We start from the raw sequence: 24372 nt of genomic DNA, 5'->3' as shown, positions 1-24372 counted from the left end.
AGTGGCTTGTTAGAAGTTTTTTCCGGTGATAGTTCGGTACACGGATTGTTTTGTGTTGCCTGGCCAGGGGCCTCTGAGTTCAGCATTGTTTACCCTCCCTTCAGATCACAGCTGGGCAGAAAATCTTAAAAGAAATCACCTGTTTGTGGACAGATACACGCAGATACACTTAAACCAGACTTCGAAATCATTAACGCTTTTGTGGACACAATCGAGATTCCTTTTATACATTTGAGATACATTTTAAAACCCAAAGTGAAAAGGCCCTTCAATTTTTCCACGTGGGATAAATAAAATGATTAAAGGGTTAAAGGATTAATATCATGAGGAATAACATTTTCCTTGATCTTCTGAGATACAATGGTTCATTTTGCTATGAAAACATACCGGGTGCCCGCTGATAGCATTGTTTATTTGTATGTGGATTGTTTTAGTGGCCGATCCTCTCTAAAGGAGTTATCCAAATCATGTAATGTTGCAAAATTAGTTCTGAAAACAATTTGCATGCTGCAATTGCTGATCTTGCAGACCTATTCTGAGTGAGGAGCTGTGGGAGATGCAGCAGACCACTGTGATGTTTTACTTTAAAGGTGCAGTAAGCGATTTCTGAGAAACACTATTGATTGTTGAAATCAACCCAAACAAACACACACACCTCACTTCATTGATCCACCCCCAAAATACACGAACACACAATGCAAGAGTGTATGTCTTGCTCACTCTCTTTCCTCCCCCATCATGTGTGGACAGAAATCCAGTTCGTTTCTCAGAAATCGCTCACTAGACCTATGCTGCTGTGGTTCTTGAAAATGTACAGATACATCTCTATAAAGCATCCAGATTCCTGCTTTAATAATTAATATTACAATTATTATTATAGTATATTAATTTTAATTTGTATATAAAATAATTTATTTGCATTTGCACCATTTCCTAAAACAAATAACCAAACTAAAAATAAAACCCAAGGATGCCTGATTGTGAGGCAAAATCATGTTTGAAAACATATGTGATACTCATGGGAGAGGGTGATTAAATAATGAAATTCATTAGATGGAACCATTAATAATGAATAATTCATCCTATTAGATTGCTTTGATACATACCTTTACCCCACGACTTTTCAATCTAAATAGATGAGCTTAACCTAAAACTTTTATCAGAACCTTTAAGTCTCTTGAAGCTTTGTTGGAGCATGTTCGACTTCCATGAGAAATCTAAAAAACGCGGGTGGAGTTATAGAAGAAGACGAAAAAAAAAATCACCTACTAAGCAGTGTTACTCATGCATTTTGCCCAACAATGTGATCCCTTCAGACAGGAAGTACAGACTCAAAGCGCCTTTCCTGGTCACCGCATTGAATAATTCAATAAATAAATGGAATATTAAATGGTGTGACCGGAAAAAGGTGACACCCTGTTCCTTATTTTCCCACGAGTGTGACAGCCTGTGCCATACGATCCAGAATCTAGAGCCTCTCCTCTGTGCGAGATTTAGTGTGCTCTCATTTCCCAAAAGTTCTTTAAACTTTCATTCTTCTACATTTATACTACACCTTTTTAATTTGTTTTTAGGCTTATAAAGCCATTCCCTTTTCACTTTAAATGTTCTAGATTCTGCTGCATGTAAACTAAAAAAACAACCAATTTCTTTATATATCTGTAGCAATATATATACTGTAATGGCCTTTAAATCTATCAGTTTGGCATAATTCATTGCATCTACATTGTAAAACATTTGTGCATTTACAATATATGACTGGCTTCTAGTTGCTGTACTTTCATAGTCATGCCTGTTTAAAACATGTACAATTTCAATTTTGAAATATTGAAGAGAACTAATGCAATATCCTGTGCCATGTTTTTAGATCAAGGAAGTGGACAACATCTGGGTTACAACATCTTAGTGCTTTTGTATTACATAATTCATTTTTACCGCTAGTCGCAGTCGAAAATCCTTAATATTATACGTAAAGTATTTCATGGTCAGAAACCTTGAAGAAAACATATATCATTTTGTTAACTCATCGTTCTTCCTGTCCATATCTGCATCATCAGAAGATCTGCTAATGACTATTAATGAACAGAGCAGATGAGGTGAGACACACACACACACACACACACACACACACACACACACACACACACACACACACACACACACACACACACACACACACACACACACACACACACACACACACACACACACACACACACACACACACACACACACCTCCAGAAATACAGGCTACCTCAGTTGACATTAGTGTCAATCTAAGCTTCCTGTGTATAGAGATATTTTCCATGGCACCAATCTGAATCGAGTTTCTCCATCATTTTTCTTAAACACAAATCTTGTATTGGATGTGCATGCGGTGCACGACAGTGCATTTGGTATTACAAAAGAACTAATTTCCTTTCCCTAACAAACTGGTATTTCTCATCTTGACATAATGGGGGTGGGTTATACAGAGCACTGTGAGTACTTTTAGGTTAGTAGCACTTGAAAAAACCAATGACACTTTGATGTCAATCATTTTAAAAGCATTAAAAGCTCCAGATGTGCCTCAGCAGTTCATTGACAAGTGCACACACCAGGTTTATTCTCATGATTTTGATTGTTTTAGCACCTGTGTGTTTGGTAGAGTTGTGCCAATATGTGGCTAAGAGCTGCTTTGAATTAAAAGGAATGGCGTGAGTGTGTTTTTTTTTTTAAATCGTATTTTTTACAGTTTTTTTTTTTTTTTGCCTCTGCTTTGTATCTCACGGCAACAAGCTGTTTTACGCAAGTTGTGGCCATGACACACCCTGGGATACAGCTCACCTCTAAAGAGATTTTTTGAATGGGAGAATGAATAGAAGAGTGTCTTCTTTTCATGAAAAGTACTAAGATATGGACGCATTGTTGTAGACTTTTTAGAATATAAATGCTCTTAAAATAATTTTTTATACAATATAGTGTATTTGAATTATCTACAAATAATGTCCAACAGTGAACATGAATACATCACGGGAGAATTCTGTCAAAATATTATATCTAAATTTTGTCTATTTTGTCTCGCTAAGTATTTCCATTGATGCATCCACACTAAAATATTGGTAAGGCTAATAAAAAAAACTTTATTGGGTGCAAAATAGCTGGTTAAAAAATTATTTAAATCCATTTCAGACAATAAATACTGAAATGATCTTCACTCAGTAATATATATATTTTTATCATTAATATTAAGATTTAAAACTTGGTCTTAGACAATGCAATCTCTATATAAATCATTTTATAAATACCAATGTGCGTGTGCGCATGTGTGTGGCCCTTGTATCCCCAATGTCATGGATAGTAATACAAGTATGGAATTACCAAATCTTATTTGGATGTTTTTGGTAAAAAACTAAACGTTTATTAATCATACAAAATTATGTTTTATTTGAATATACAGTATAAATATTGTACAGTATAAAAATCAAAATGTCTATGGAAAGTTCCACATAAAACGTGGAAACCCAATGTGTGTGTGTGTGTGTGCACCAAATGCACCGTCGTGCATGTCGTGCACCGCATGCACATCCAATACAAGATTTGCGTTTAAGAAAAATGATGGAGAAACTCGATTCAGATTGGTGCCATGGAAAATATCTCTATACACAGGAGGCTTAGATTGACACTAATGTCAACTGAGGTAGCCTGGATTTCTGGAGTGTGTGTGTGTGTGTGCGTGCGTGCGTGTGTGTGTGTGTGTGTGTGTTGACAAAGGCATAGTACAAAGTTTCCAAGACAGTTTTAATGCGACTTTCATGTGACAAAAAAGGGATTGAAATCAACCCCCCATACATAAAAGTGCCTTAAATTGAAGAAACAAGCATAAATAAAAGAATATGTTTTTTTATGTGAAGAGATGAAGATGTCTTTAAAGAATATTATTTAGCAGCTTTAGACAATTTTATAGCAGCTGTCTGTAGGTCACAAAATTCAGACTGTATATCTGTGTTTTATGTGTTATGGTTAGTCTTTCCAGTATTTCCAATGTTTATTTAAAGAACTTACCAATCCAAGTTACCCAAGGAACACAATGATTTTTGTCCATTCAATCTCGTTTTATTGAAAAAAGAAATAAAATAGCATGTACAATAATAATTACAATAATAATAATTATAATAAGAACAACAGTAATATTTATCATAATATAAAAATCTGTACATTCCATTGTTTTCTTTCAGTACAATAGGGAAGACTGGTACAAAAGCAACTGCAAAAAGTACGGGGATATTTACAACAAAGAGAAATAAATGCTGCCCATAGACCCACAGTGGTTAAAAGGAGCGTTTCCTTCGAACGAGCCAACAGTAGACCAGTGTAAACTAGTTCTACTGCATAACTGGCTGTTCATCTAGAGTTTCTTTGATATATGACGTCAAAAAAAAAAAAAAAAAAAGAAGGATAAAACAGCATTAGTAGCAATTTATACTCGTTTGTATGTTTAACACAGCCGTATAACGTGCAGTATTTTCAAAATAAATATCCTATCATTTTAGTGTCTCCTTTTATAGAGCTTTCAGGAGACCGTGCTCTAGTGGCTGTTTTGGGTTACTTCAGGTATTTAAAAAAAACGAAAGTGAGAGGAGACAAGTTAGACATCACAATCAAACGTCAAGTGATATCTCAGGAGCACATTTTGTGTGCAAGTGCGGTTCTGAGCTCAGATTCTGTGCTCTGATTGTCATTGGATCACAGTACCATGATCTCAGTCTAATTAACCAGTCCTACATACACAGTCCTTGGTACACCTGCCAAACAAGACATTAGGGTTGTATTGCAGTTTGTCTGGCAAGACAAGAGGTTAGAGTTGATTGAGAAATAATTAATTATTGGAGAGGTTTAAAGTCTGAAGGGAGAGTGGATTCTGTTTTCTGTCATGTTTCTTTGCAATAAAACCCAAAGTGTAATCCATGCAATTAGAACCTCAAATATGAAGGTTTTCTACTAGCAACATTTTCTAACCCAAACACTTATGTAGCACTAAACTAGAGTAACACTGAAGTTATGGGATGAAAAGGTGGGAGTAGCAGTTTGAAAATAAGGTAAGCTAACCTGTAGCTCTCTTATTTCCAATGGGCTTTGTTATTCGTAGTCTTTATTTGGCTTAGAATAAGAAAATAATTATTAAAAATAAACCATATATGTGCGTAAGCAAACAAAAAACATTTATTTTCACTTACAAATATATATTTTTTTACTCCACGGCACGTCATGACTTGTCCTATTGTCCTACGTCTAATAAAATAATTTGATGCATTCTTTATGAAAGATCATTTTGAATACTCTTTGGTTTAAGTCTAAAACTCTATATAATATGCAACATAGCAGCACTTGTAGAAAGACATTCATTAACACGGTCACTCTCTTTGTCCCTACGGACATAACGACTGTGATTCTCCTTCTGATACTGATCTAAAGACCCTGTCTGTTATATCGCAATAAACAGGCATTGTCCTGTGTGTTTTTCTTTTCAGATTTCCTGAAATGTACTGCGGAGGGCTTCCAACTTAATGTTTCTTCTAAAAAAAGAACATTCACTGAGTTGTCTATATTCCCAAATAGAGGTCCCCTACCTAAGCCCCCCGCAAGACTGTTCCAGAAATACCCGTGGCTCACACAAAGACCAGCAGACTCAAATAGAAAAGGAAAAGAGGGGATAATGGAATAATTAACTAGATAGTAGGAACAGGATATTTTAATGATACTTAAGACATTGACTAACACTCTTTGCTGTGTTTTTCCCCTCATTTGCATGATGTTATTTCAATTGACTATTATTATATTAATTGCCTGAAATTAAATTGACAGAGCTAAATATCTGCATGTAAATTTTCTATACCGACAAATAAAGATATTTTCAACTTTGGTAGCAGCATCAGTCTACTATATTGGTCTGAATTGTTCTTACATTGTTGGACAACTGCACATGGACACATGCCTGCTCATTTTCAAGTTTTGCCAACCAGTTACATCCTCTCTGCTTCATGTAATTCAGAAGCAACGGTCTAAAAAGGTAGTGACGCCTAATTGGGAAACTCTCTCTTCTCCTCCCTTGATGTGCATTCTTCATTAGCTGTGCAGTGCCTCTATGCTGTGTTTTATTTAACCATGCATATTCGTAAGAACACTCTTGTACAGTTTCTCTGTCGATTCCTCCTTGCAACTGTACCGTTAGCTTGAGTCTGCTTCGCCGAGGGGCTCAGTTCAGCTCAATGTGCCTGAATGAAGAGGTGTCTCTTAAACCTTCCCGTTAGTTCTGCACAGTCATATTTCGGATTCCCGCCGTAGAGGCCGCGATTCTAAGGGAATGGTGGCCTGGCTGTGGTCAGAGTCTGAGCTAGTGTCCGTGTTTGTCCCGCCAGGGCCCAGGGTGTCCCCGTTCCCTTCCTCTTTCTCATCTTTGTTTGAAAGGGCCACCTCATTCTCATAGCAAAAAGAATTTGAGTTGGATAGAATATATTTTTTCTCAGCAAGGTCCCTCGCGCTGCACAACGGGGTGCTGGGCACTTCGTAGGTCTTGTGAAAACGAGAGTAGTCTACTTTGTAATAGTTTTTCTCCTCAAAGAGGACGGGCTCAAAGCGGTGTCCCCACAGGACCTCACTGGCCACGTAGGAGCTACGGCACTGGGTGGTCATGGCCGTGGCCTCCACCATGCCCTCCAGGATAACTACGATTTCAAAGTCTGAGTTCTCCAGTTCTTGTTTGCTCATGTCATAGAAAGGGCTGTCCTCGTCAATTTCATGGACGATGGTGATTGGTGACACCAAGAAGATGCGGTCAATGCCACTGTCAAAGCCCACGTCAATGTCCATCTGGTCTAGAGGGATGAACTCTCCCTCGGCTGTGGTGCGAGATCTGAGGAGCTGAGCCCGAACATGGGCTTCTACCAGGTGGCTTTTGCGCAAGTTTCCCACCCTCCACATCAGACACAGCTTATTGTCCCTCATGGCCATCGTAGCATTGTGGCTGAACACCAGCGTCTCGTTCCTCTTCTTGGGCTTTGCCATCTTAGCCATGACAGCACCGATGATGAAGGCGTCAATGATGCAGCCGACTATGCTCTGAAACACAACCATGAACACCGCGATGGGGCATTCGTCTGTAACATAACGATAGCCATAGCCGATAGTGGTCTGTGTCTCGATGGAGAAGAGAAAAGCAGCTGTGAAGGTGCTGACGTTGGAGACACATTTGGGACTGCCATTCTCCAGGTCTCCATGGAATATTGCGACCAGCCAGAAGATACATCCAAAAAATAGCCACGACAGCAGAAAGGCCAAGCAGAAGATAACGAACATCCATCGCCAACGAATGTCAACGCACGTGGTGAAGATGTCGGCCAGATAGCGCTGGCCCTTCTCGCTGACATTGATGAACTGCACGTTGCAGTGTCCATCTTTCTTGACAAACCTGCTCTGGGTTTGGTGACGGGTGAGAACCTTGCTCTTCCCGTTACCGTACCCATTTGGCACCGCAGCAGTGGCCAACTTCATTCCGTCCTCCTCTGATGACACAATGCTGTAGCGGTTGGCCCGCACACTTCCCATCACCTCAGTCTGGGAGGTCTGTGCTGTTTCTGCTTTGGAAAACAGTCTTAGTTTCTGGAAAAAGCGTTGGAGAAACAGTTTTGAAACACTCACGGGGACCAACACAAGCAGGAAATGGTGGGGCTGTTCAGAGCCGGACGCAGGAGGCGTCTCTTTGCTCCAGTTGGACCTTTTGATTGACAGAAAGGGCCAAGGATGGGGCGATCACTCCGTTCGCATCTGCTCTGGTGATATCATCAATCAAATGTTCTATCAAAAACAGGAAACAAGATACGTTAATGTTAATTGGCACAGACTGTAAACTCAACATTCTCACTGAAGATTTGTTTCAGTCTCAGTTGCTAAATTAACGTAATCACTAAGAATTTACTTTGGCTCCAACAGCACAAGTGTCTCTGAGACCAACGTGATGCACATAATTCTCACGCATTCTCATGCAAGTCTCAGCTTGAACTAATACGTTTATACACTGATTAAATCATAATGTTAACATTTCCCAGTGAATTTAGAATCACATCAAATAATACTGACTTTGATACATGGTATTTGCTTAATCAAAAACTCATACTTCGAAACTTAAGAGGACCCTGACCATTCCTTCTAGACTGAGAAAAAACCCCCAGCAGTTTTAGCCAACAAGACCTAAATGGTCAAAATAACAGAACCCAAGTCAAACCTGTCTAAATCATTAGCTCAGTGAGGCTGTGAAGTAAATAGTAAATGTTGTTTTGCTTGATCGTCACTTATTTTTATTACTGATCATCAGTTTTATTACCCAATGTTGACAATGATTATTCTACATTTGACTCTTTTTTTTCTTTTTCTTGGGCAACATCCAATATTTTTTCATCATGTCATGATTTCAATCACCAACTGCACCAACACATTTGTCATTTAAATATATATTTTTAAAAAGTCCATTTGTAATTTTAATAAATACAATGATATTTAACCAGGAAGTGCCACATATTACTTGATAATGCAATGGCAACCTGTCTGTTTTTTGTGCTCTCCTATATAGTGTAATTGCCCACAGGACCATTAATAATACCCATTTTCACATACTGTGCTAATCAGGGTAAGGGTGAATGGAAAATTGCCTTGTTCATTCATCTATGTGCCTTACCAATGCACTAATTTAAATTGGCAAAAACTCATCAAACCAATAGAGGCGTCCTAAAAGCTCTACTCAGAACATTAGGTCCTACAGTACCTTCTGTATATTTAATAGGTTTCATAATTTTAGTATATTGAACAATAATAAGTGCTTTAAAAGAGTGTCTTGCAGAATGTCATCACAAATACTCCATGTCAAAAGCTAAAACAGCTGATCTTTTGCATGAACAAACAGCGCCATACAATAAGACCAGTTCCCTAAAGGATTATTGACATTTCAAGTGTTTTAAAAAGGGAAAGACTCATTTAGTCAGCGGCAAAAGGCATGCATTTTGATCAAATGTATTCTTGTGCCCCACTTAATTCCTTTCTTAAAGTACTACATAACATTCTGAACTGTTGCTTAAACATCAGCGAAGGTAAAAACAAGCTAAGACTGAGACAAGGCTTGTTGACTTGAGAGCTTGTCTTGTGGGACCTCATCGTATCTCTCAGCAGTATAATGATAGCCCTATGACAATTCTCTGAGGAGGGCTAAAACACTACTCATTAAAGCACCTATTCTGCCCTCAATGTTCCTAGCAACCATAATAACTAAAAAGAACGGTCCTATTTTATCTTATTTAGCAGATGCACGGAATGCAGAAATGTTTGAGAGAGAAAGGAGAGCGAGTTAAAGCGAATGACACAATCAATTTGAGAGAGAGCATGAGAATATAGTTGTACTTAAAACAGAAATTACTTTAGTGAACAGTTTTTTGCCATCTAGAACAAATGTAAGCTGTTTATTTCTTTTGGTTTAACACTTTGTCTTTTACTAAAGACTGTTTTTCACTTGTGGCCCGACAGACATTCAGATAAGGAGCAGGTTGATAGATGACATTATTTCTTACATGAAACATAATATGACAGTGTTTATACCCAGGAAAGATGTTTATTTTGATGGAGTGGACCAGTGAGGACCAATGGAAAATGTTACATAAAAGTCTACATTCTTTTAAATGATCAAACTAGGATTTTTCATATTTTTAAAACATGGGTGCATATTTTAGGGAAATTCCATTTGCTTTATTATCTCTGTTAACAGTTTACACTATGTGGTGTGCATGTCCTGACAAACAAGTTAAGCACCAATTTAACTGCCAATTGAATGTATCTGAGTGTTTAAGGCAGAAAAGAGGATCTGCGTGTCTATCGGCCGACTGACGCCTGACAACTGCTGAGCGCAGCTGTGCTCCAAATATATTAGACAAACGCACACTTAGCAACAGTGAGCTCAGTATAAAACAATACTAGGCTATATAACAATTAGTCACGCGTTTCATGCAGCAATGCACATAATGCTGCACTAAACCCCATTTGTTTTATAAGGCAAATCTGTTATGCGGGTGAAGTCTGTCATGTGGAGAAGTCAACAGGTGTGGGAGGAAAAGATATTCCCTAAACCTTATTCCTCAGTTTCTTTCTTTTAAATTACTTCTTAAGAAGTGCATAAAGTAATAAAACAATTAAGATTCTGTGTCACCTTGTGTATTTGTCTTCAGAGAAAATAAAAAGCAAATAGTAATCACACTCTAATATCTTTCATTGTAGTGGCATGTGCCGGAAGGTCAGAAATTAACTTTATAATCCTCATCATCCCATAAGAAAAATCACAAGTGAAAACTCTTTACAGTCTTAAGTGTTTATCCTAGACAGAAATAATATTAAACTGAGTTCAAACTGAGACTTTATGATCAAGTCTTTTCTTTTATGCTTTTCCTGAGATCAGGTTTCCTATAGAATTGTAATAGAAAGCTCACAAGCTTATTGTCTGTTATCAAAAGTCAAACATAACTGATCTCCGAGATTATTCTTAACGAATTTAAGTTCAAATGTACAGCACAATACACCTCGTATCGTCAAACAGACACAATTTATTTACAGTTGCATATAACAAAACATTTCAGCAAATAATATGACCTTACCATTTGTAGGCTAAATGAACACGAAACAGTTCTCATATATACATATCCAACGAATGGTTTTACTATCCACACTGTCTTCTCATTGATCTTGTTCTCTCCGCGTAATATATTAATAGCATTTGATATGAAGTATAAGAACAGCGATCTCCACGTTTCTCTTCTTGTATGCGGCGTGCGGTAAACTCATGTGCTGTTTCTTCTAAGCTTCAAACCCATTTAAACAACACGCACCGGCTAGTCACGCCCCCTCTCTTAAACCCGGCCAATCCGACGAAAGGGAGAGTTTCACGCGCGGATAAAATAACAGTTCCAGGCACACACAGAAAGTTAAGTAGAGAACAGCAGCGTGCGATTTAAGGCTTGAATCCCCCTAAAAGAAGCCAAAACAAAAGGTTGCGGGTGTCTAAAAAGTATGTGTGCTTTGTCATAAGTATGTGTTTCAACATTGTTTTCCAACAGTACTCTCAGTTACAACCACAGTTACGTTACAAGTTTGTCAGAAATAGACGCTGATAAACACAAGTCGAGCTTGTCTGAGGTAAGTTAACTATTAGCAACAGTACGATTTTCTCAATGAATTGAGATTTTTTTTTTCTGTTTACAAGTCATAAATAAAATCGCAAGGTGATTTAAAACATCAGTTACGTAAGCTATGAAAGCTTGTTTCCGCCACAGAATAAAACATTTTAAAAGACAATTGCTACTTTTTATCTCACAATTGTTACTTTAAAACTAGCAATTGTGAGTTACAAGTCAGAATTGCGAAATATAAACTCACAATTCGGAGAAGAAAAAAAAAGTCGGAATTGCCTTTAGGCCCCTAAGTTATATCATGCAATTGTGACTTTTCCTCCTCGCAATTTCGAGTTTATCTCTCATTTATGATTTTATAGAATCACAATTTATATCTCGTAATTCTGAATATCTCAGGGTCAGAATTGCAAGACGTAGACTCGCAATTGCAAAGAAAAAAAATCCGAATTGTGAGAAAAAGTTGCAATTACCTTATTTATTTTTTATTCTGTGGCAAAGTTTCCATATTTAGCGACCCAGGACGACAAAAGCCAAAGTTGTTTGGGCGGAAGAAACATCGACAGGTTTCGCTGTGAAAATTACAGTAAAGTCAACTCCACTGAAAACAATTGTGTAGGCCTAATACCGAGATTGCCCTCAGAGATTTAACTATGAAATGCATCTTTCCAAATAATCTCATTTGGAAAAAAAACAACCAATCCCTCAAACTTTAAACTTTAAACTTGCAGTTTAGTTTGTGATTTTATGGATCGTATATTTATTTTCACAACATATATGCTAGAAATCGCACTTATATGTGTCTCTTGTTGACAGTGAGACCAAATGCAATTTGGATACCATTTATCTTTAAGCCAAATACTTCTTTATAAACATATTTTGTTCCACTAAACAAATGCTGTATAAAATAATTTAACATGAAAGATTATTGTGGCCTTTTAATCTATATTATGACATTGATCAAAACTTTGAAGTCATACAGTTTTGAAACGTGTTATTCTGAAACGTACACAATATTCGTGTTATTGAAAACGCTGTTCCACAGCTTTACTCTTTTTTCCAGCATCTTATAACATGAATGTATATTGTATTGTTGGGAATTAGACCCTTGTGAAAGAGATTAATGATCATTTATTGTTTAATCAGATGAATGTTTCTCATTTCTTTATAAGTGTTCCAATGAAAACCCAGCAGTAAGTGTTCCACAGGCCTTTGCCCTTCCTGGCTGCTGCGTGTCACACATTGCTTACTTGTGATAAGTAATGAGCCGTGTTAAACTTTTATTTGTGAAGCTGTTGCAAAGTGCTTATTTTAGTTACTTTCTTGTTCAAGTCTATAAATAATACAGACTATTTATAGGTGAAACGTGGTATGTGAGCTGTCCGGCCTCTGTTTACCTTTCAGCCTAATTTAAGGCGATGCTTGGACAGCACTGCATCCAACCACAAGGTGGAGGGCTGGAGACTTCTCTCTTTCAGGAAAACCTCCCAAAATCCAGCAATTTTATTCATTGTAGTAAGTAGACATATGTTTTTTGTTAATATCTCTGAGACCATACATGCCACTGTTCTAAGTCCTGGTCTGTCTTGAAGGGGACACCATGAGCTTTTCTGACATGCTAACTTATTTGTATATAACAATAACAAATATTTTTTTCTCTAAAAGTAAGTCATCTTAGTCATCTTTGTTATTGCATAATCAATTTGTTTAATATATACTCAATCTATCGATCGATCGCAGGAGGGGAGGTCATTCAATTCATACATCATAGACAGTAAAATTATCATTCATCACTGGTTAGATTGTTCTTTGGGTAAGTGGATGCATGCTGTGTTAATATTGAAAATTGTCACTGGGGCTCTTTTTCCAAAACATTTTATTAGTAGTTTGGATGGAAAGGTTAACCACTTTGCAAAATAAGGTGGAACAATATTCTGCACTTCCTCCGCTAATGCCAAAGAGATACACTGACTGACCACAGTTTGCATTTTACATTTACATTTATTCATTTAGCAGACGCTTTTATCCAAAGAAGCAGTTAAACTAACAGTAGGACAACAATACGCAAGTGCTATAACCCCTCTCAGTTTAACTTTAGTGCATTTTTTTTTTTTTTTTTTTTAATAGAAGAGACGAGAAAGTGAAGAGAAAGTGTTAGTACTACTGAATCAAGTCCTGCCGAAAAAGATACGTCTTCAGCAGTTTCTTGAAAGTGGCTACTGACTCAGAAGCTCTGGTTGAGTTAGGCAGATCATTCCACCAACAGGGAACAGTCATGGTAAAGGTCCGAGAAAGAGATTTTGTGCCTCTTTGAGATGCTACCACAAGACGACATTCGCTAGCAGAGCGCAAGTTTCTGGATGGCACGTTTGGTCAGGATAACATCACTGTCATTAATTGATCCATTGCCTCTTATGTAGGTCAAGGTTTTGGGGTCATAATTTAACCAAGGAGGGGTTTTGTTTTGTTTTTTACATCTCTGAATATCAAAGAACCTTCAAAGTCAGAGGAGTCTGTAATACACATCAAATATTTACTGCATCTGTGATATATGTACAGATGTGTGTGCATTTATACAAAGATATTGATTTTTGTGCAAAGCAGCTAAATAGTACATGCAATATAGAAAATAATTAAAATGCTATTCTAACACAACTTTTATATAATTTTAAAAGTAGTGCTCTAAATGGTTTCTCGTCAAAGCCAAAGTACCTACAGGATTTAATGTGATATTCCAGTATTTGTCAAGAATACTATCTTTGTTAGAAGGGCCTTTTAAGATCTTTCTTTTAACTGACAGACGGCACACCTGTAAGTCTAGATCTAATATATAAGTGCCCTATTTCTTACACCAGGGATGCCTTTGAGGAAGCCTCATTTTAAAGTGCTATAGCAGAGTCAGGATGTATCAAGTCCACTGTTAAAGCTCGTGTTCTTGGACGGCACTGCTAGTGGATGCTTTTTCTGCCTCAAGACTATTCCCATTAATCAATTCCACTGCTGCCGTTGGAGAACTTATGTGGAGTGGTTTGTGTTTTGGCTGTTGAGAGTACTTCTTTAGGTCATACTCCTCTGCGCTTAATTCTGGGACGAGGACTTTAACTGTGTGGTTGAACAGGGCGTAGTCCACTCTGTAGTTCTTGCGGGTGACCCTGATCATCTCTTGAAAGTGCTGGCCCCACAGAATCTCGCTAGGAGTGTAGGATGTGCGTGTCTGGTGAAGGATGCCCGTGCAGTCGTCTGTGTAGGTGAAAGAGACCACCAGTTCAAAGCTCACCTTCCTCAGGTCCTGCAAGCTCACCTTGTATAGAGGACTGCCAGGACTGATTTTATGAACTATGGTTGTTGGGGTGGCCAGGATTATGTTGTTCTCTTCAATGTTGAGGTCTGTGTATGTAACATCAACTTTCCCTGTGCTGTGTGCAAGGTGCTGTACCAGCTGTGCATGAGCTGTCCCTTCTACCATGTGGTTCCTTCGGAAGTCCCCGACCCGCCATGACAGGCATAGGTGACCATCACGCAAGCTGATCACTGCACAATTGCTGAACCCAACTGTTTGGGCTCTCTTACGGGCAGATGCCATCTTGGCGACGGCAATGCCGATGACAAAAGTGTCAATGAAGACACTGATGACATCTTGGATGGTAACTACGATGATAGCAATCATGCAGTTCTCCGACATGCCACGAAAGCCGTAACCAATGGTGGTTTGGGTCTCTAATGAGAATAGAAAAGCAGCTGTAAAACTTCGAACCTCATAAACACATGGCTCATTGTTGGGGTCTTTAATATCGCCGTGGGCCAGCGCAATGATCCAGAACAAAATTCCAAAAAAGAGCCATGATAAAATGTAGGAGAGGGCAAATGTCAAGAACATGACCCTCCAGCGGATCTCCACCAGGGTGGTAAAGATGTCAGTGACCCAGAGAAGCCAATTCTCTGGAACGTGTTGCACAACCATGTTACAGCTCCCATCTTTTCTTACATATCGTTTCTTCTTGGAGAAATAGTTGTCGTCTGTGGGCACACTATGAATGTCGTCACTGCACTTCACTCCGGAATACTGCACCATGCCTGGGTTCATCCTGCCTTGGTCTAGAGATGAGAGAAATGCTAAGTCAGATTCACCAGTACCCATAGCACTCCACTTACATTAACAGGAAGGATCATGCAAACATATACAGATCACATCACTACAGAAGCCCCTAACAGGCCATGGATTATTTTTCTTTTTTTTCTGTCTTATTTCGTTGTGATCACTATTTGAGATTGTGTATAGATAGATAGATATTTTCACATCAATGTAAAAAAAAAAACATGTCGAAACTTGAGAAATGGGCTACAGCTTTATCGTTGTAGACGCAATAGTGATTCTGAACATGTGGTCAATTTAATTTCCAGCCAACTCAAGGGATCAGACGTCTACACGGTTATAGAATGAAGTTTGAAAGACGCCGATTAAATTGTTTGTGGCTAACCAAAGAAATGGTAAGCAAAACTTTTTTTTTTTTTTTTGGTCATGAGATCATGGAAAACAACTTTTGTTGTGCTGAGAAAATAAGAGAAAATAGTAATTCACATACACAAAATAAAAAAAAATTATGCATGGCCTCCGAGGGCATCCTTAAATCTCATCCTAAAAAAGATAAATCAATATATAAGGCATTAAAGATATTGACACTGAATCTGGCGAATCCCCTAAAGGCATCATTAAGATCCTGAGTCTTTTTGACCACCAGATACGTTTTAAGGCTGATAAAGATATAGTTCTAAAAATCATTCTAAATGCTAAAGAATAGCAGAGTCAACACCAAAGCTATATTTTAGCTAACCATAATGGCACAGAGAAACGATATTGTTCAAATCACTTTTTTTTTCTAGCTGATGAACGATAAAAACAATGACAGCCAATCAGAATACACAAGACCTTATAGATCTCAAGTGTTTAAAACTGGCAGATGGCTTAACTGTAGCACAAGCTTAGAATAAACACAACACTATCGTCTGCTGGTGTGGACACTAAATATAGTTATGGTTATAGTTGTTTTTAGTCATCATTCTTGGTGTGAAAGGGCCGTTACAGTGCTTACACAACACTGTTACAAAAACACATGATGGTTGCTGGTCGCACTCCATGAACTATTTCTTTGCAAAGTTTAATTTACACTAAACTTATCTTTGTATGTTACAGTAACTGTTATGGGTGGCATTTAAAATGTTGTATTCCATGTAGTTGAGCGTGCCTCTGACAATTCAATGTATTTTGATGAGGATTTTGGACAGTTAAAAATCTTTTATATAAACTGTAGGTATTTAGATGTTTTGTTTTTCTGTGGAATAGTTACATTTTTCAGGTGGCAGGTTGGCTTTTTGTTTGCATGGTTTATCAGTAAACAGTGTGTCATAATCTTGTAAAATATGGCTTGAATTGGATGTGTTTGTTGATATAAGATGTAAATAAGCCTTACCCACAGTGTGGTACTGTGTTTTAGTACACAATGCTAAATTTAGCATTTGAAAACCTTTACGAGAACAATTTTTTTTTTTTAAACACCACTATACTTTGTCTCTTGGTCATAAGCACCAAGCGCAGTTGTGTTAGGGCCAACTGTAAGGCTGGGTGGTGATGTGTGGGACAAGAAACAGGTTGCGGTCAGTGGCTTGGCCATTTTATGGAGATGACTTAACATAAGCTCAACTTGAGGACACCATATGGAATCCTGGAGCAGAACAGCCACCGGATCTTTTGACACAATTCAAATTGTACCATGCTTAAAGTTCTAAAATCGGGGGTCAGAAGGAGAAGGGGGAGAAAAAAATCTCCCCAAAAAGATAAAATCTGTCTTTAAAGGGAAAGTTCACCCAAAAATGAAAATTCTGTCAATATTTACTCACCCTCTTGTTGTTCCAACCCCGTAAGACATTCGTTCAGCTTCGGAACACGAATTAAGATATTTTTGATGAAAATATCAAGTTTCAATCCCTGAAGAAGCCTATGGACTAGAATGGAGGAGTGATCCAGCTCTCAGATTATACTAAGTCCATAGGCTTCTTCAGGGATTGAAACTTGCCGGCCTCGAAAAGTTATTAAAAACATCGTTAAAAAAGTCCAAGTGACTACAGTGGCTCAATCTTAAGTTTATCAAGCGACAAGAATACTTTTTGTGCGCAAAAACAAACAAAAATAACGACTTTATTTCAAATATTCATTTCCTTCTCTATGGGCCTCTAGTCAGTTAACGTAGTGTGATTCCGTAGAGCTATGTCACACTTAGGGTCACTATTGGCCGACGCTGGTCATGTGGGTGATGGACAACAACAGAAGCTAACGCTATTACACTTGTGAACTGACTCGAGGCCCACAGAGAAGGAAATGAATCGTTTAAATTTTTTATTCATTTAGCTGAAGCCTTTTATCCAAAGCGACTTACAATTGCCTCTGGAGCAACTAGGGGTTAATTGTCTTGCTCAGGGACACATTGGTGTCTCACAGTGGATTCGTACCCGGGTCTCTCACACCTAAGGCATGTGTCTTATCCACTGCGCCATCAAACCCCTGTTGAAATAGTTGAAATAAAGTCGTTATTCTAAGATTGAGCCATGTAGTCACTTGGACTATTTTAACAATGTCTTTAATAACTTTTCGGGGCCTGCAAGTTCAATCCCTGAAGAAGCCTATGGACTAGTATGGAGGAGTGATCCAGCTCTCAGATTTCATCAAAAATATCTTAATTCATGTTCCGAAGATGAACGAAGGTCTTACGGGGTTGGAACAAAATGAGGGTGAGTAAATACTGACAGAATTTTCATTTTTGGGTGAATTATCCCTTTAAAGGGGTGGTTGATTGCGATTTCACTTTTTTCATTTTAAATAGTGTGTAATGTTGCTGTTGGTGGATGAACAGTATCTGCGAAGTTGCTGCACTGAAAGTTCAACCTAAGCAGAGATATCGTCTTTTAAAAATCAGGAAGTTTAATGCCTACAAAAACGACTCGAATGGGACTACAACGAGATACTTCCCGGGTTTTATACGCAACTAACCCATACATTTATGCAAAAAAGGGGGCATGGCCAATTGGCCATATTTCTGCGGCTTTGTTGAAGAGGAAGAGTTATAGTGGAGAGCAGTAGCCATGCCGTCGAAAGTGTGTTATTTTCACCCAGCTGTCAGGTCTTCTGTGTTCGGGCTTCCTATGGACGCTGTAGTTCATCAACAATGGCTAAAATTTATGTTTGATTATGTTCCTGAAAATTACAATCGTAATTTAGCTCTCTGTGCTGCGCATTTTACGGAAGAAAGCTTCCAGAATCTCCACAAATTCAATTCCGGATTCAACAAGAAACTGTTACTAAAGCATGAAGCAGTTCCAACTTTAAAACCAGAGGCAGCACTTGTTGGGCCACAACCTGTAAGTAAGACTTAATCATTTTAAATGTATTTGCATGTTTTATTTCACACGTAATGTTTTAGTTTTTATCAAGGGTTTAAACAAATGCCAGTGCTGACTTTAGAAGCCACTTAGTTATGCTATGTCGTGTGTCTATGACAAACGCGAACAAACATTTTGGACCTGAATTTGTAATTATGTACTAATTTTGTAAATGTATTTTCCATGTATACTTTATGACGTAATTTTTCAATTTGATCAAGAACGTAAACCAATGCCAACGCTGTTTGTTTAGCCAGTTAGTTCGATGCTATTTTGTGTGTATAAGACAAACGTGTACACCTAAAGAAAACGATACACTGAGTAAACTAATTTTGTGAATAGATAAACGGTTGTTCATTATATCGATAAAACAATAACTTTAAAAAACGGTATTACTCAGTCATTTATTCAGTTATATTAAATGTTTAATCAGGAGAAAACCGTATCTCAAAAGCTAACAAGCAGCAGTAGCATTTTCAAGTAACAGCGTATCGAAATTCTTATATAATAATAGTAGAATAGGAAATAATAGAATAGAATAATAATAATAAAATAATTTACCATTCAGAAACGTTTTGTAAGAGCCGTGGGGAGGTTCTGCTTGACTCTCTTCATTGCCACTTTTCTGGGTCTGATTCTGGCTCAAACATTATTTACATTTGACTGGAGCACATGCAACTTTCGCCCGTAAAGGTAAAGGTTTCCGGACAACGTGCACTACGCAGTTGAGCCAATTACAACACACCGGCCCAACTAACCAATCTGAGCCAATTGCCTGTTTCTGAGGGAGTGGTTTCATAGAATCAGGAAGTCAGCCAGTCGTTCAAATGACAGAGGAGAAAGCGGCTTACAATAAAGGTGAAATTTATGAAAAATAAGGCTTTTTAAAAATAAAAAAACACACAGACATGTTATATTGCAACCCATAAACACAATCATGCAAAGGAAAAAAGCAGTAAACCACCCCTTTAAAGCTTAGACGGGGTGTCCAATACATATGCATATATAGTTCTGTGAGACAGCAGCTGACAGATGCCTTCCCCTTTTACCTCAAGTCAAATCATGTTGCTCTATATTTTCCCTGTTGTGAAGAAATTCTAGCTATAGCTTATTAAAATGTTTGCATAGAATTTAGTTATGCAAACAGATGTTCTGGAACAGGTTTAGACACTTCATGGCCTGTGTAACTATATACATTTTTGTCTGTTTTTGAACATAATTTGTGTCAACTCTAAACAAACACCACACCGTGGACTTTCCCCTCTTGAGTTGGATGATGTACAGACTTTTGTTTGCGGTTTTACGCACGAGTGCAAACATGAACACCCATGCAAATAAAACACACACATTACATTTATGAATGGGAGACTATGTAAATGCATATCTGCCCCTGGTGAAGAAAATTCTCTGCACACACACACAACAACCATGATTTCTCATGTACTCGCTTTCGCACACTTAACCACATAGATGCATCACAACGTATGACATTTTCCACACTACCATAATAGGAACGTCTGTGTTTAACATGGACTGTGAACAGATACTCAAAATTACTCTTCCTCACGTATTTCATATTCCGTCGTGCAGCATGAATTATTGGCGCCTTTGATTTTACTGCTTCCTTGTCCTTTATCAAAGCATGTACTGTACTTCCAGCTGAGCACTGGAAACGTAGCCTCCATCCAAATGAAGGTGTAAATCTAGTATTTTTCAGTGTTAAGGGAACATGCTATTTTGGACAAGAAGGATGAGGCAGCTTTTTTAATTGGCATTTAGAGTCATTGAAAAAATCTTCCATTTAGTTACTTGTGTTTGTCTCTCTTACTGCTATATAACTGACAAATTGGCTTTACAAAAAAAGAAAGAAAGAAAGGAAGAAAAAGAGTTGTGGATTTTATTTTTTGTCAGAACTTTTTTGTTGGATGTTGGTTTGACCTGTACGTTTTGGCTTCCCGGTTCTATTTTAAGATGGCAATCTGGGAATGTTTATCATTGGTAATTCTTTTTTTTTTTCAGCGTTCCCTTTGCCCAGTGTCAATACAGTTTATCATAATAGATTGGTTGCCTAGAGATGTAAACCTCATTGCAACAAACCATTGTGATCTTTCCAGTTTGTGGGATTCTTAGAAACGTAGCCGCATTGTGTAGCAGTTGTGCTTAGAGAAATCTAATATCTTCTATTCTCGGTTGCTTTTTTAGTTCTTCTTTCTTCGTAAGCTTGGCTTGAGTTGCTGAGTAATTTTTACGTATTTGTACGTAATTTAAGTACTGAGTGTAATTTAAATCAAGTGCCATTCATTTATCATCAGATCTGTTGTCTCACCTTAACTAATTTTGTTATTTACTGTGATGCGTTGGAAAGACGCTTCACAGAGATTTCTCTGGAGTTCTGAAATTTTTAAATGTTATTACATTTGAAATGTACAGTATGTGCCATAAATTGATGCATTATGCTTATTATTAAAAAAATTATATATATATATACACACACACACAAATATACAAATGTAAGAATTTGATCTGCCACAGAAAAGACTTTTAATTTCAGCTCATGTCACTAATACCTCTTATTTTAGTCCCTGCCCTCCAAACACCTGGCTCTATCCTGATATGTCCTGTAACACTCACTTTTCATGATATAATCGGTTCCTGATGTATAACAAAGTCTTGATCTACAATTTTATTTTCCTCACTGAACATCTACTTTCGCTCACAAATACTTTAGGTTGTGGAAGTAAATGGGTTTTGTATGGCGAAATCAGAAATCTGTTCATCATTTAAATTGAGTGTCAAAATTTAATACATTTTCTGACTAATATTTGCACTGGTTAAATTGAATCTTCTTTTTGCAATTGTTAACCCAAACCCAATTTGTAAAAAAAAGAAAAGAAAAAGATGACAGAGTTTTCAGCTTGGGTGAAGTGTTCTTTTTTGTTCTCTCTGATTTCCGCAAAAAGCTTGGTGTTTTCTTACTGCAGGGTGAGGGGGCTCAGCTAGGAAAGCAAGAGGCTGTTATCTGGGTGGAGTCCTGAGCTTTCTCCATTAACCATTAAAGGAAGCATCTCTGAAGTTCAGAGTCTGAACTGCAACACCCTGAGAAGGTAAATGAAAAGGGAATGGAAGCTTCCCATTGGGAGAACTTTTGGCAGTGGACTGATCTATTACAGCCAAACCACTGTGAGCATCATCTGAACTGATCGCTATACTCCACCCAACCATTCTGGGCAGCAGGTTTCACTTAGATTATGGATTGATATTTCCGTAATCATGTGAAATAGTCAAAATGTCATCCAATTATCTTCCCTTGTGAACCGTGGGATACAAAAGGAAGAGGCCCTGTGATTTTCTCTCTGTTGAATGTTTGTGTGAAAAACAATGTAGATTGCTTTAAGTTTATGCAATTCCAACTGCAAACTCAATTTCCACTATTACTATTATCCATTCAGACCTAAAGCGTGAAGGGTGTAATTTCTGTGCACCATCCTACCAGAATACGTAGTTACTTATTTATACTTGTAGAATACTTAAAGGGTTAGTTCACCCAAAACTAAAAATTCTGTCAGTATTTACTCACCCTCATGTTGTTCCAACCCCGTAAGACCTTCGTTCATCTTCGGAACATGAATTAAGATATTTTTGATGAAATCTGAGAGCTGGATCACTCCTCCATACTAGTCCATAGGCTTCTTCAGGGATTGAAACTTGCCAGCCCCGAAAAGTTATTAAAGACATTGTTAAAATAGTCCAAGTGACTTTAGTGGCTCAATCTTAAGTTTATCAAGCGACGAGAATACTTTTTGTGCGCAAAAACAAACAAAAATAACGACTTTATTTCAACTATTCATTTCCTTCTCTATGGGCCTCTAGTCAGTTAACTTAGTGTGATTCCGTAGAGCTATGTCACACGTAGGGTCACTATTGGCCGACGCTGGTCATGTGGGTGATGCACAACAACAGAAGCTTACGCTATTACACTAGTGAACTGACTCGAGGCCCACAGAGAAGGAAATGAATAGTCTAAATAAAGTCATTTTTTTTGTTTTTTTTTGCACACAAAAAGTATTCTCGTCGTTTGATAAATTTAAGATTGAGCCACTGTAGTCACTTGGACTATTTTAACGATGTCTTTAATAACTTTTCAGGGCTGGCAAGTTTCAATCCCTTAAGAAGCCTACGGAGGAGTGATCCAGCTCTCAGATTTAATCAAAAATATCTTAATTAGTTTTCCGAAGATGAACGAAGGTCTTACAGGGTTGGAACAACATGAGGGTGAGTAAATACTGACAGAATTTTCATTTTTGGTTGAACTATCCCTTTAATAATAATAATAATAATAATAATAATAATAATAATAATAATAATAATAATATATCTGCATAAATAAACTGAGAGAGGAGAAAGTATTTTAACCTAGAAAAATTACACATTTCACAGCATCATTTTGCAGTCTTGCTCCAACAAAATGACAACCACAAAAGCAAGTTAAAATTTATGATTTAGATTTGTTAATGTATGATTGGCCAAAATGCAAAACATAATACATTTAAAATAAATGTATGGCGTTGAGACATGGATTTATTTGATCGTAAACTTGAAAGCATGAATACTGAACTGTGAGTTTTACAGTCGTGTTGTGGCATTTAGAGCATTAGAGTGGGTCACAAAGCAGTCTCTGTATCACAAACATTCCCAATTACACATCACTTCCCGTCATGCCCAATATGTCTTAACGACATTCGTTGTGCATAAACCATTTACAGTGTTCCAGGATGGCAACATTTACAATGCCCTTTACAGATAGCTCAATTAGAACTGATTCCCAGGTAATTTATCACAGTTCAGGGCCCTAAAATGTATTAAAGGAATAGTTCACCTCAAACACCCTCATGTCGTTAACCTTTCTTTCTTCTGGAGAACATAAGAGGAAAAGAACCAAGGAACCATTTTCCATGGTTGCTAAATTAGTGATGTATCATTCTTAATTATTAATAAATTAGTTAATATGTTTCACAAAAACAGTTATCATTTGTTCATGAATTGCCCTGCATAATTTGTTCCTGATTTGAGCAGCATTTAACAGCCTGTTGGAGATTGTGATTAATTTAATAAATGTTTTATCCGTTTCTCACACAAAGCTATTATATGACATTCAATAGATCACTAAAGTATAGCATTTATTTCCATCTTTTTTGAAGCTTGAATATTTGTGAATATGTGTGTGAATATATGTGTGTGAAAGCTTGAAGCTTCAGTCCTTGTTCAGTGTAACATGTAAATAGCATATGATTTTGTTATGACAAGAATAAGTAAATGATTACAGACTTTTCATTTTTAGGTTAACTGTCTTATTGTACTGTTACATTATTTAAAGTTACTGAGAAGACAGAGCCAGCTTCTCATAAACTGCATCTTGTGGTTCCATAGATATTTTCTCAATTTACTATACAGGTCACTTTTGTGTCAAACACTGTGGAAATAAACAAAGATTCAGACAATATACATACAAAAATGGTGTAATTTTGCTTTGTCCTTCAGATGACCGTCTCTCATGACAGACACTGCTACTGGATCATGTGGTCAAGTAAAGGATGCCAATGTTTTATCAAATCATTGTGGCACAAGTACTATTGTAAGTTTTGAAAGGAAAACAGCCCCTTCTCTGCTATGTTTACTGTTTTGACCTGACTACCACATTAATTCAGAGATAAACTTCACTGTGTACAAAATAGTGAAATGCTGC

The 24372-nt window shown here is 37.4% G+C and overlaps 2 protein-coding genes across 2 annotated transcripts; both read right to left on the bottom strand.

Moving 5' to 3' along the window:
- Positions 1–4073: 4073 nt before the first annotated feature.
- Positions 4074–11218, bottom strand: kcnj2a (potassium inwardly rectifying channel subfamily J member 2a). The gene is made up of 2 exons (XM_077200349.1): positions 10668–11218; positions 4074–7833 (listed from the first exon to the last, which is right to left on the bottom strand). The coding sequence occupies exon 2, from the start codon at positions 7582–7584 to the stop codon at positions 6301–6303; it is 1284 nt and encodes a 427-aa protein (XP_077056464.1). The 5' UTR covers positions 7585–7833; positions 10668–11218; the 3' UTR covers positions 4074–6300.
- Positions 11219–13710: 2492 nt separating this feature from the next.
- On the bottom strand, positions 13711–15289 carry kcnj16a (potassium inwardly rectifying channel subfamily J member 16a). The gene has a single exon (XM_077200350.1). The coding sequence runs from the start codon at positions 15280–15282 to the stop codon at positions 14119–14121; it is 1164 nt and encodes a 387-aa protein (XP_077056465.1). The 5' UTR covers positions 15283–15289; the 3' UTR covers positions 13711–14118.
- Positions 15290–24372: the final 9083 nt, after the last annotated feature.

Source organism: Siphateles boraxobius, unplaced genomic scaffold (assembly GCF_051911475.1).
Source record: "Siphateles boraxobius isolate OS27281-9 unplaced genomic scaffold, OSU_SipBor_1 46, whole genome shotgun sequence".
Taxonomy (NCBI): domain Eukaryota; kingdom Metazoa; phylum Chordata; class Actinopteri; order Cypriniformes; family Leuciscidae; genus Siphateles; species Siphateles boraxobius.
This window is presented reverse-complemented; position numbering and strand designations above follow the sequence as displayed.